At 31.7% G+C, this 14,093-nt stretch overlaps 2 protein-coding genes across 3 annotated transcripts; one reads left to right on the top strand and one right to left on the bottom strand.

Moving 5' to 3' along the window:
- Nucleotides 1-4,583: 4,583 nt before the first annotated feature.
- Nucleotides 4,584-5,704, bottom strand: LOC114390778 (receptor-like protein EIX1). The gene has a single exon (XM_028351660.1). It carries the CDS (start codon nt 5,497-5,499, stop codon nt 4,777-4,779), a length of 723 nt encoding a protein of 240 aa, XP_028207461.1. The 5' UTR covers nt 5,500-5,704; the 3' UTR covers nt 4,584-4,776.
- A 3,523-nt stretch (nt 5,705-9,227) lies between these two features.
- LOC114390774 (receptor-like protein EIX2) lies at nt 9,228-13,604 on the top strand. 2 transcript variants are annotated; one of them, XM_028351654.1, is made up of 2 exons: nt 9,228-12,628; nt 13,371-13,604. In XM_028351654.1, the coding sequence occupies exon 1, from the start codon at nt 9,277-9,279 to the stop codon at nt 12,589-12,591; it is 3,315 nt and encodes a 1,104-aa protein (XP_028207455.1). In that variant the 5' UTR covers nt 9,228-9,276; the 3' UTR covers nt 12,592-12,628; nt 13,371-13,604. The 2 variants fall into 2 exon arrangements, with proteins under 2 accessions (XP_028207455.1, XP_028207453.1); XM_028351652.1 differs by having other exon boundaries at nt 13,360-13,604.
- Nucleotides 13,605-14,093: the final 489 nt, after the last annotated feature.

The raw sequence follows: 14,093 nt of genomic DNA, 5'->3' as shown, positions 1-14,093 counted from the left end.
AGCCAAATGACAAATGATATTTATTCATCTTAGTTCTTAGTAGACTTTTCACATAATGATATCAACCCTAGAAAGACTTGGAAATACTCTAACCTGCAAGGACTTTTTTATTTATTGGGGACAAGTGCAAAGATTGTGCAAAAACATTAGTGTAAAGATAAATTAGTATTGCATTCCTCGTACTTCGACAAAATAACATATCATATTTTTGGTGGGTTTAAATAATTGTTTTTTGTATATTTTAGTGCTTGTAATTTTAATATATAAAGATTTTTTTTTATATATTTTAGTGCTTGTAATTTTAATATTTGAATTTGTTGTTTGCTATCAACTATCAATAGGTTACTGATTATGTAAGAGTGATGTTGGTAGTTCATTGTCCTCTCGACAATATCAATAGTTTGACATGCTATTATATGTAAATTTTTTGGTAAATTGAATTATTATATTTTCATATGTTTAAAATAATTGATGATGTTAGATTAACTGATGAGAAATTTAAAAAAATATAATTTACTAAAAATAATTACATATTATTTATTGTTAAAATCTTTATAAGTTAATTAACGGTTAATGTAATTCCATGTTATTTTTGAATTTATTATTCCACAATAGGTCATCAAACAAATTACATAAATAAACTTGATATCATATCTTAGAATTCCAACACTTATTTTTGAGTAAAAAAACTGTAGGTGAATTCTAGAATAATTTTAATAGCATAAGAGATAGGAAAAACCAAAACAAAGTTTTAGTTCACAAACTAAACAGGTTCTAGACTTGAATGTGAGCCCCTTTTTTATGCTCATTCAGCCCTGCTCTTAGACATTAACTTATTTATAAGTAAAAATCAGAATGCAGGGGAGAGTGAATATGATAAGGCTTAGCAGTAGGAAGAGGACTTCTAAGAACACCTGAGAAGTGTAATGTACAACAAAAATACAGTTTCGTGGGAATCAATTTTCAATTTCCCATGAATTTAGATAGCGAACTAGTAATTATTATAATTTCAAAAACAAAATTGGTCAGAAGATCAACATGTCCTCACTTATACAAACTCAATCGATGGCACAAAAAAACAAAATTCCTGATCAATTTTCATTCCATGTCTGGAGCAAAAGTACTTCCACAACAGCAATGGGAACGAAATAGCGTGCATAATGCAAAATGGTATTAATGACTGGTACAATTTTGTAATATGCAGCACATAACAAAGGTTTGGAGGATGCTATTGCTGTTCTTATCAAAATAGCAATGCCTAGCTATTGATTCTCGGGATTGTAATTTATTTTTGCTTATTTAGTACCTTTATGTGTTGAGAATTTCTTCCTCTCAATAATAGGGCAAAAGTTTACATTGTGTTGAGAATTTCTTCCTCACAATAATAACAAGATTGATTGTTGACAATTTGGCAACTCTTATTTTAATCTATGATAACATATTCTGATCCACGTGAGTTAAGGGAGAAAAATTAATTAAAATTTAGGTGTGCTCTATAGTAATAGGATTTGGTGCTCTGTTTTATTCAAATTCAGCTGAAAAGTTCATGATGTGACATTTTGTTGTTAGGTCCAATCAAATATTGTTCTAGAGGGTTCTAGTAGTTTCGGTGATGTCTTATATGTTTTACAACTTCTGTTTTTATTTTATATTTTCGCTTCTCTGAACTTGTCTTGGTTTTTAACTCAAACGAGATGATTTCTTTATATTTAAAAGAGAAAAAAATTCTTATCTGCTCAGTTACAGACAATGGTTATGATATCTACATGTGAATAATAAATTCAGTTATCAAGATGATTTTGTATGCTCTTTTTCCAATCTACTCTGCATGTCTTATCAATAAATATTCTGCACTTTAATTGCATAATTTTAACATCATGTTTTAGAGCTGATTCTTTTTGTTATATTTTTCCCAGTGCAAGTAAACCTCCCGGAAAGAGCAATAGAGCAATATTTTGTTTCCACAAAATAAGAACCATATATGACAGAAAGCTTTTTTTTTTTCTTAATTTATTTGGAGCTAAGGATAGTATAACAAAAGTTTCTGTAACAATATGTGTAAAATTCATAAGCTCTTTGATATTAGACCTTAAAAATGGTTGGATAAGAAATAAAATGAAGTGAAGATAGCTGGATGTTAGACCAACTTCATTTAAATTTTGCAGGCTTAAATAAGTAGTCGGAACATACTAGCCTGATCAACAAACATTATTTTGATATCTCGCATTCTTGAAAAGAGATTATACAATAAAAAGACAATCAAAATCAATAGGTTTTTCCAAACACTTATTTTGCATTGCATAGCAAACATCAATACTACATAGTACATATCGTACACCTTCAGCTATTCATGAAGCTTTCATCCCGGATTGAAATTTTGAAGCTAATACGCCATAAACTGCAAATGGCACTTGGAATTACGTACCTACTAGCCTTTGAACCACATATGGCACTTGGCCATGTTCACTTCCACCATTAGAAGTATATAGTCTGTGAGTCTGTTCAAGAATCTCAGGTAAGCAATTCTCCATGGTTGCCAAAGTAGTATTGGCCCTAATAAGCCCCAAAAGCCTGCGAAGAATCCTAGGCCCAAGCTCATATATAATGCTCCATAGAATATTGAATCTTCATCTTCACCATCAACTGCTTCTCCTTCAGGCGTCCCTATTGGCTTATCTCCAGGACAACTTTTGTTAAGTTGTTGACCACAAAGATTCGTATTTCCTTCAAAACTAGAGCCATCAAAGGTTAGCAACTGTCTTCCCCAAGGGATTCTTCCATTTAGATCGTTGTTTGATAAGTCTAAGACAGCAAGACGGTCAATTTTGGAAAGAGTAGATGGAATTTTTCCTGAGATATGATTTCTTGATAAGTCAAGAAATTCTAACGAATTTAAATTCCCAATCTCAGAAGGAATTTGTCCATGTAAGTTGTTTCTTGATAAATTCAAAGATACCAATCCAAGTAAATATCCAAGCTCTTTTGGTACTTCACCTGTTAAATCATTACTTGAGAGATCAATGCTCTTTAGAAGATTCTCTGGATTCCAATACATATGATCCTGACCTTTCCACATCAATAACACATTAGAGTCATAAATGAGAGGGGAGATTGATGTAGATGATATTCTTCGCCCCATTACAATTTGACTTGTGATTAATCTGCTTTCCATCATCGCAGTATAGTTCCTTAGACAAGTTGGAATTCCTTTTGACAAGTTATTTCTTGAAAGATCCAAGATATGAATTTGCCTCAAATAACAGAAATGAACAGGAACACTTCCATTAAAGTGGTTTACACGCAAGCTCAAGATTTGTAATTGTTGTAAACTTTGTCCAATCCATGACGGTATTGGACCAGACAACAAATTTTCACTCAAGTCTAGTATATCTAAACGAGTGCAGTTCTTCAAGGTGAATGGTAGGTCTCCAATAAAATTGTTGTGTCTTAAGACCAAAGCTTCCAAATTAACAAGTGTACCCATGGACTGTGGAATCTTGCCTGACAATTTATTATTGCTCAGATCAAGAAATTCTAATGTATTTAGATGTTCCCAACAGTTGGGCAGTTGTCCCATTATTCGATTACTTGATAAGTCCAAAGTGTGTAGGTTTGTACTTGCTCTTTTTCCACACAAGAATGTGTTTAAGCCTGAAATCTTATTGTTGGAAAAATCTAATGCATAAGCGTGGGATAAAAAAGCAGGAATTTCACCTTCAAGTTGATTTGAATTTAGAATTATAAGTATATAGTCATCAGTAAGCTTGATCGGTAAATTCGGAATTGTACCTTTGAGAGTGTTGTAAGACATATTCATCAAACTTATAGACTGTAACTTGTTCCAAAACCAGTCTGGCACAAAGTCATCAATCCCAGCATCAGAGATATCTAGAAAGACCAAGTGACTTTGATTTTGGAGCCAACTTGGGAAACTAGGACCCAACTTGCAAGAAGCTAGTCCCAAATAATATAATTGGAAAGGTGGAACCCATGTAGTACCAAGCATTAGAGAAAACGAGTTGTCTGTTAAGTCTAACTCCTCCAATTTGGACAAATTTGTGAGATGCCATTCATTAATATCACCCTCCAAGTAATTATCCTGTAGGCGAAGAGACTCCAACTCATGTAGCAACCCAATGCTTTTAGGTATTTCTCCAGTTAACCGATTATTGGAAAGATGTAATGTCCTCAAAGATGTAAAATTTGAAAGATTAGGTATTGGACCTTCTAACGAGTTATCATTAAGGTTAAGGGTCACAAGAGGAGATGAAGAATTTTGAATGGAAGCAGATAGCACAACACTTTCATCAGTGAGATTACAATCAACTAGACTCAACTCTCTCAAGTTTGTTATAAGCTCACCGATCACTTGTTGCCAGTAACGAGAGGAGCCAAGATTATGCAATGATGTCAGGTCAAGAGTTGTTAAAAAAGAGAGAGAAGATAGCCACTTTGCATCGTTAATTTTAAGATCAAAATTGCCTTCAAGTCTAAGAGTATGAAAGATAGGAAGATTCCCAACCCGGAAAGGTATTGGTCCGGAAAGATTATGTTCTCCAAGACAAAGATATTGCAGTTGTGAGAGGTTTTTAAAGTGATAAGGGATCTCTCCATGAATAGCCACATTATAACTTAGATCTAGATATCGTAAGGCTGTAAGCTTCCCTACTTCAGAAGGGATTTCTCCAAGAAGAGAATTTCCACTCAGATCTAGATGTTGCAAGCTTGTAAGCATCCCTACGTTAGAATGGATTTCTCCACGAAAAGAATTGAAGATTAGATCTCTAAGTGTCGTAAGCTTGTAAGCTTCCCTACTTCAGAAGGGATTTCTCCACGAAGAGAATTTCCACTTAGATCTAGATGTTGTAAGCTTGTAAGCACCCCTACTTCAGAAGGGATTTCTCCACTAAGAGAATTTAGGCTTAGATCTAGATGCTGTAAACTTGTAAGCTTCCCTAGTTGAGAAGGTATTGCTCCATCAAGAGAATTCCATTTAAGATCAAGATACTCCAACTTTGAGAGATTCCCCAATTCATAAGGAATTCTCCCACCAAACCTCGACCATGATAGATCAAGATATTTTAAGTTGGTGAACGAGCCCATAAATTTTGGGATGTAACTCCCTTCAAAATCATTATTGCTAAGATTCAAATATTCAATATTTTGCAAGTCAATCAATGAAGAAATATTGATTAGACCTGACAAACGTTGTGGGTAGTGACCATGAAGATCAAGCATGTAGACGTGACCTGTTTCATTATTGCATTGAAGGCCTTTCCATTTGCAACAATCTCTGTTATTTTCATCATCCCTCCATGTAGAGAGCATGCCAGAGTCATTTACAAGGCCACGTTTGAAGTTGAGGAGGGCTTGTCTCTCACTTTCAATGCATTTCACACGTGAGATCTCCGATGTAGAGTTCAATCCAAGAATGGATATTTCAGTATGCAAAAAGCACACTAACAATGCAAACAAGATTTTGAGAAAGTAACCACCCATTAGGATTTTTCAGATATGAATTATGGTTTACCAGTTGTGCTGTATTGAACACAGAGCAGCAAGATTTAAGTAGTTACTATACTTGTACGGCACAATTTCTACGCCCTTTGTTTTCATTCGCTGTTCCAAGTCTAGAAAGCAAGAAAGTTTCAAAAGGTAGAGTTATTTGAATGAAAAGAAAATTAAAGGAAACTCTTGTCGTCAAAATGAGAAAATGGAATAGAGTTGAATATGAGAAACACAATTACTTCTTTATTATATATTTCTTGGTTTTAAATTAATATATCAAGCAGCAATTAGATCTTAGATGTAAAAAGGATATCGAATTCTAATGGGACTTCAATGTTAGCACAGCTTAATTTCTTCGCCCTTTGTCTTCGTTCGCTTTTCCAAGTCAAAGCAAGCAAGAAAGTTTCAAAGGTAGAGTTGTCAAAATGAGAAAATAGGAATAGAGTTGAAAATGTCAGAAACAAATACTTCTTTATTATGCATTTCTTGGTTTTAAATTAACAAGCTAGTGGGTTTTAGATTTAAAAGTTCTTGAATTATAATGAAACTTTAATGGATAATATATTCATACTAGTATATTAACTATGTTTAAATACTTTATGAAAAAACTTTCTAATAAGAATACTTATGAGAGGAAAAGGCCATTTTTATAAAGATTTAATAATTAAAAAACACATGCTACAGGGATTAAAAAATAAGATCGCATGAAAGAAAATTTTAAAAGAATATTTGGACTAGTTAGGATTTGAAGAAAAATTTAGTATAAAAACTGAAAGTAAATCATTTTATATTCGAGTTAAAATATAACTTCTATTGATTTAAACCTTAAAATTTATTTTTTTTTTATCAAAATGATACATAAAATAAAAAAAAATTCTAATTTCTTCATAAAAAAAAAAACCTTCCATCTACTTATATAACACAACAGTGTTAAGTTTATATGTTACTAATCGTATTAGAGAGGACATGACATCTGCCACATCAATATCATACCCATTTCGTATTTTACTCATCCAGTTTCGATATAGAAATTTTCTTTTTTTTTTAAAAAAATGAAGGTAATTATTTTTTAAAAAGGTAATTATTTAAAACTAATTTTATTTTATTCTTTAAACTAATTTTCTCATTCAGTTTCTATATAGAAATTTTATTTTGCTCATTCCAATAAGTTATTTGTAGGAGTGTTTACCGATCGACTTAACTTGAATTTGATTAAACTTGTTATTCAACCACATGAAAAATTTATGTGTTGGGTTATGGGTCAGATGTGTGTAACGTTTTTTACAAATCCTGCTAAATCAGATCATAAACTGGTTGGGTCGAATTGGATTAATCGGGTGTTAATATTTTTTATTTTGTAAAAATAATTTTTTCAAGCACAATAATTTTCTTTTATCTAAAGTTTTTTAAGTATAGAATAACTAAATGTACTCAAAGAAATCAAATTGTGATAATATTTAACTTACAGAAGTAATGGTTTTACTATCGATCAATACGGTGTTTTTATGTTAAAAAATCATGGTAGTTTAATAAAAATAATTTAATAAACTATATGAGCTAAAAATTAATGTATTTTGTATTTAATAATTAATTTATATATAATAATAAATTTAATTATATGATATGGAACTTGGAGACCAATAAATACATTATAGAAAATTAGTAAAAAGAATCTCTCAACAAATAATATAGATGAAAATTTGATTTTTATTTGAGTCTTATTGTAATAGAATATGAATATTGTAGATGTTATTGCTATATAATAATGCATATATATATATATATATATATATATATATATATATATATCATAATAATTAGATAAATTATAGTTTTTATTATATTCATACTGATTGTATGTGTATAAAATATTGATATTTTTGTATTGTAATATAAATATTATATTTTAAATAAATAGCGTGATATATACATTATAATTTTTTAAAAAAAAATTCACAAGTATCAAAATATATTAGTACAAATAATGACAAAAAATGATATTGTCGTCTCCTATGTTTTCTAACTCTTTTGATGGGTTAGAAAATTAAGCACACAAACACATCAAATTTAAAAGGTAAAACGACTGCATAGACTTTGAAATTGTCAATCTTTGTAGAAATTTTAAATCAAGACAAATTAAGTTTGCATTTTCTGTGTTTTAGCAAAATGACACATGATATTTATTGGTCTTAGTTCTAAGTAGACTTTTGTTAGTATGATATCAATCCTAGAATGATTTAGAAATACTCTAACGTGCAACATAAGTATGTTTTGGAAGAGAGGAAAGAAAATGAAAAAGGGTAAAAAAGGTTTAAAATTTGAATTTAAAAAATTAGAAGGAAAGAAAATTTAATTGAAAGAAAGTAATCACATATTTTCATCACTCTCCTTTTTATTTTTCTTCTTTTATACACCTTACACCTATTTTTATCTTTGAGGAAGACTAACAATACTCTTTTCTGTTATTTATCAAAATTTATAAAAAATCACAAATTTTAGTTAATGATTTCACATAAAAAATTAAGAAATATATATAATCATTAAATAAGAAATAGAACTCGCCAATTTAAATTTATAATTTCTAACAAATTTTAATTACTTTATAACCAAAAAAAAAGTACTAGACAGTGTCACTAACGATATTTCTCTTCTTTTATATTTCCACCGGCGCAATTACTTTGCTACTGAAACCACAACAACTATCACGCCTGTCCCACAATTTTCTCTTATTACATTGACTAAGTGCATCTATATTTTTATTTTTCCTTCATATAACCTTTAATTTGGTTCACAATTAAGAGGATATGTCTTCTAGGCTAGAAGGAGTATACTAAATACTTATTTTGTTGATAACATGGACTGATTTTTTAAAAATTTTTACTGGGACTAAAATAAAAAACATTGAAAGACTAAAAATCATAGTTATATTTTTTATTTATTAAAATTTGTAACATCATTTTTTTGTAACATTATTTAAGAGAAAACTTCCTTATTTTGCTGTCTTCAATAAGTGAACGAGAATTAACAAGTCAGTCATTTAGTCATACTATGTTTTTCGTCGTCATATTTTTTCTTTATTCTAAAAATTTACATTTGAAAAACTTAGTTTGTTTTCTTGTCTTTGAACAAGAATTAACAACTTATTCGTATGGTCATACTATCATCACTGTTCCCTTCCCGATTTTCATTTTACTGAGTTGTTTTATATCAGCAAAAATATAATGAACAATAATTGTTTTGAAAATTAACGTATGCATTTGTGAATTTAAAAACAAGTGCAAAGATTTTTTTATTTTTTGGGACAAGTGCAAAGACTTAAAATTGTTAGTCTACACAAAACATTCATGTAAACACAAATTAATCTTGCATTTCTTGTATTTGGGCAAAATAACACATCATATTTTTTGGTGTGCTTAAATAATTTGATTACACAATTATATAATTATTGATTTTTTTATTATAAATTCTATATTTTTTCCATGAAGAATGGTAAGTTTAAATTGCTTATCACCTGAGTTTAATAAATGAATTTAAAATATATAAGCCTCGTATACGGAGTCTTCCTATTTTAATTTTTAAAATAAAGTTTTTTTTAAGAGAAAATATCCTTATTTTGTTGTCTTCGATAAGTGAACGAGAATTAACACAACTCTATCATTTAGCCATACTATCAGCTATATAAATCCTGCTGCAGGCTCCATCTTTCATACTTCACCATTTAAGAGAAAACTGATCACTGATCTTTGTTTTACTCTTAGTCATTTCATAATGAGTTGTTATTCTCTGAAACTATTTTATGCACTTGTGCTGCTTTTATTGCATGCTGCAGGATCCATTCTTGGATTCAACTACCTTCCCAATAGCGCAGAAATTAAGTGCATTGAGACTGAGAGACAAGCACTCCTCAACTTCAAACATGGCTTCATAGACGACTATGGCATTCTCTCTAATTGGAGGGACGATGACAGAAGCAGAGACTGTTGCAAATGGAAAGGCATTCAATGCAACAATCAAACTGGTCATGTTGAGATGCTTCATCTCCGTGGTGATGATACACAATATTTGTTAGGTGAAATCAATATCTCTTCATTGATTGCCCTTAAAAATATTGAACACTTGGATCTCAGCTACAATAATTTTGAAGGGAGTCATATCCCAGAACTCATGGGCTCGTTCACCAACTTAAGATATCTCAATCTCTCTGATTGTTCATTTGTTGGGAGTATACCTTCTGATCTTGGAAAGCTTACACATTTACTGTCTCTTGATCTAGGTAGCAATTATTATCTCCATGGACAAATCCCTTATCAACTTGGAAACCTTACAGATTTACAATATCTTGATCTAAGTTATAATGATTTACATGGGGAACTCCCTTATCAACTTGGAAATCTCTCACAGTTGAGGTATCTTGATCTTGCGGGGGGGAATTCATTTTCGGGAGCACTCCCTTTCCAGATTGGGAATCTTCCTTTGTTGCACAGTCTTGGACTTGGTGGCAATTTTGATGTGAAATCTAAGGATGCAGAGTGGTTGACTAATCTGTCTTCCTTGACAAGACTTAAGCTAAGTTTACTACACAACCTTTCCTCGTCTCATCACTGGCTACAAATGATCAGCAAGCTTATTCCAAACTTAAGAGAGTTGAGGCTAGTTGATTGTTCTCTTTCAGATACAAATATTCAATCTCTGTTTTATCCACTTTCCAACTTTTCCACTGCTCTTACCATCCTTGATCTTTCTTCAAATAAGCTGACATCCTCAACATTTCAACTGTTGTCAAACTTTAGCCTTAATCTTCAGGAGCTTTATCTTGGTCATAATAACATTGTTTTGTCATCTCCTCTCTGCCCAAACTTTCCGGCTCTTGTTATCCTTGACCTTTCCTATAATAATATGTCATCATCAGTCTTTCTAGGTGGTTTCAACTTCAGCTCAAAACTTCAAAATCTGGATTTGCAAAATTGTAGTCTTACGGATGGAAGTTTTCGTATGTCATCTTCTTTCATTATGAGTTCTTCATTTTCTCTTGTTTCCCTTGATCTCTCCTCAAATCTGTTGAAATCATCAACTATATTTTACTGGCTCTTTAACTCCACCACCAATCTTCATAACCTTGTCCTTGATTATAACATGTTAGAAGGTCCAATTCCAGATGGATTTGGGAAAGTAATGAACTCTCTTCAACTTCTTGACCTATACGGTAACAAACTGCAAGGCGAGATTCCATCTTTCTTTGGTAACATGTGTGCATTGCAGAGTTTAGACCTCTCAAATAACAAGTTGAACGGGGAATTTTCTAGCTTCTTCCGAAATTCTTCATGGTGCAACAGAGACATATTTACGAACTTGGATTTATCTGATAACCGGTTGACTGGCATGTTACCTAAAAGCATTCGATTGCTATCAGAGCTGGAGGATCTTAACTTGGTTAGGAATTCTTTGGAGGGTGAGGTCACTGAATCCCATCTTTCTAATTTTTCCAAATTAAAATACTTGCGGCTATCAGAGAACTCATTGTCTCTGAAATTCGTCCCGAGTTGGGTTCCTCCATTCCAATTAGAATACTTGGGAATCGGTTCTTGCAAGTTGGGCCCCACTTTTCCTAGTTGGCTCAAGACTCAAAGTTCTTTGTATTCGCTTGATATTTCTGATAACGGGATTAATGACTCTGTACCAGACTGGTTTTGGAATAACTTGCAAAATATGGGATTGTTAAATATGTCTTCCAATTATCTCATTGGTGCAATTCCTAATATATCATTGAAGCTTCCTAACAGACCGTCTATACTTCTGAATTCCAATCAGTTTGAGGGTAAAATTCCGTCATTTTTACTACAAGCTTCTGGGCTGATGCTCTCTGAAAATAATTTTTCAGATTTGTTTTCATTCTTATGTGACCAAAGCACAGCTTCAAATTTGGGCACTTTAGATGTGTCACACAATCAAATAAAGGGGCAACTGCCAGATTGTTGGAAATCAGTAAAGCAATTACTGTTCCTTGATTTAAGCAGCAATAAATTGTCAGGGAAGATTCCTATGTCCATGGGCGCCCTTGTTAATATGGAAGCCTTGGTTTTACGAAACAATGGTTTAATGGGTGAGTTGCCTTCTTCTTTGAAGAATTGCAGCAGTTTATTTATGCTGGACCTGAGTGAAAATATGTTGTCGGGTCCAATACCATCATGGATTGGAGAAAGTATGCATCAATTGATAATCTTGAACATGCGAGGAAATCACCTCTCCGGAAATCTACCCATTCATCTCTGTTATTTGAACCGCATTCAATTGTTGGATCTTTCAAGGAATAATTTGTCAAGAGGAATTCCATCATGCTTAAAGAATTTCACTGCAATGTCTGAACAGAGCATCAACTCAAGTGACACTCTGTCTCATATATATTGGAATAATAACACTTACTATGCAATTTATGGTTCCTATTTCGAGGGTTATACGCTTGACATAACATGGATGTGGAAAGGTGAGGAACGGGGGTTCAAGAATCCAGAGTTAAAGCTCAAAAGCATTGATCTTTCTAGTAACAATTTAATGGGTGAAATACCAAAAGAGGTCGGATATTTGCTTGGGTTAGTTTCTTTGAATCTATCAAGAAACAATTTGAGCGGAGAAATTCCTTCTCATATTGGGAATTTAGGTTCACTAGAATCACTTGACTTGTCAAGAAATCACATCTCTGGGAGAATTCCTTCTTCTCTTTCTGAAATTGATTATTTGCAAAAATTAGACTTGTCACACAACTCTCTGTCTGGAAGAATCCCATCAGGAAGACATTTTGAAACCTTTGAAGCCTCTAGTTTTGAAGGAAACATTGATCTTTGTGGTGAACAACTTAACAAAACTTGTCCTGGGGATGGAGATCAGACAACAGCAGAGCATCAAGAACCAGCAGTCAAAGGTGATGATTCAGTTTTCTATGAGGGATTATACATGAGCTTGGGGATTGGATACGTCACTGGATTTTGGGGCTTATTAGGGCCATTACTACTGTGGCGTCCTTGGAGAATTGCTTACATCAGGTTTCTGAACAGATTAACAGACTATTTATATGTATGCTTATGGTGAATGTGGGAAGTGTTGCTGATCGCTCCAAGGCAAAAAGGTATGTTCTAGATTTATTTGTCAATTTCATGGTTTATGTTCTGACTATGTTTTATTTTACATATATCAAGAAATTGCTTCACTGATCAAAAAGAGCAATATGGATTTCACTTAGAGGAGGCCAAGAATAATAATAATAATTTAACCTAATTATTATTTAACTTGTAATTTTTTTTATATTTTTTACAAAGAAAAAATATACTATATTAAGCATAAAACATTACTATCTAATTAATTTTATCATTTATATGAAAATAAATAAATAAATTTTTTATTCCTAATTATTAGAAACAGAAACTCTTTCAAATATATTAATTAGACATTTATAGAAGAAACAAATAGATGCATTTTTTTAAAATGATTTTTCATAATTATAAATGTACACTTACACATTACAAATATTTTATTATTATCTTTAATATCTTTTTATCTCATTACTATCACATTATATTACCTATTATACATACACTTCTCTTTCTTTTTTCTTTTTGTCTCCCTAAGTGTCAACTAAGATGACATGTATTATTTTTCAATATTTTTTTTTCATAAATTTTAAGGGGACCGTAATTCTTTTAACATGGTATTTTAAATACACTTTGTGAAAAACTTGGGGCCATGGTCCCTGCATATATACTTCCATTTTCAATTTTATATGAAAAAATATAATTCTGTTTATATCTTGTAATGAATCCAGCACATTAATTGTTGTAAAAAAAATGCTGATTGTTGCAGATGTGCTGCAGGCTTCTGATCAGAGAAGAAACCATTGTTGGCAGCTACAAATGCGAGATAATTTCTTTAATATAGGAGTTTACAATGTTTTGTATTTAAGTAATGAACTGCAAAATCTTGTTTCCAGAAACTTAGTATGCTATTGTTGTATTTATTGTATAATATATTTGTAATGCTGTTTGTTTTTCATTATTGTGCTTAGATCTGTGATATCTAAAATTTCACCACTTCATATTCATCTTCAACAATGCTTTCTACTATATTCTGCTAGTGCAGCTATACTTAACTGTGAATCAAATTTGTGCATGAGAAGAAGAATGCAAGATACCCTATTTGTTCCTAGTTACTACCAGTATATTTGCATCCTTGTGTTAGATCCCTTCTGTTCATGCACTTTTGCTTTGCCAAAAGTAGCAAGCAGAGCATTAAAAATTGCATAAGCTAGTTTTAGGTTGCTGGACTTATCACATTTTATCTATTTATCTCACAGTTATCACGAAGATAGAAAAGGGTATATCAGTAAATGAAATTCACACAATGAATGCTAATTTGAAATTCTCTCTCTTCCGTAGCACCAATATGAGAGTGCCAATTAGATCCCATCATCTAGTCCTTATTTTAGGAATAAGTTTCATAAGAAAAGGGAAAGGATCATAGGCAGTCTAAAACACAACTTCATTTCATGCAGTTTCGCCATTTCTTTTGCAATACTAATTTTTCATTTTTCTGCAGCT

This window comes from Glycine soja, chromosome 16 (genome assembly GCF_004193775.1).
Source record: "Glycine soja cultivar W05 chromosome 16, ASM419377v2, whole genome shotgun sequence".
Taxonomy (NCBI): domain Eukaryota; kingdom Viridiplantae; phylum Streptophyta; class Magnoliopsida; order Fabales; family Fabaceae; genus Glycine; species Glycine soja.
The sequence above is the reverse complement of the archived record's forward strand: the minus strand, read 5'-3'. Positions and strand labels throughout refer to the sequence as shown.

Coding starts and splice junctions, on each gene's coding strand:
- LOC114390778 (XM_028351660.1), bottom strand. CDS start 5,499: ATGGGTGGTTACTTTCTCAAAATCTTGTTTGCATTGTTAGTGTGCTTT.
- LOC114390774 (XM_028351654.1), top strand. CDS start 9,277: ATGAGTTGTTATTCTCTGAAACTATTTTATGCACTTGTGCTGCTTTTA.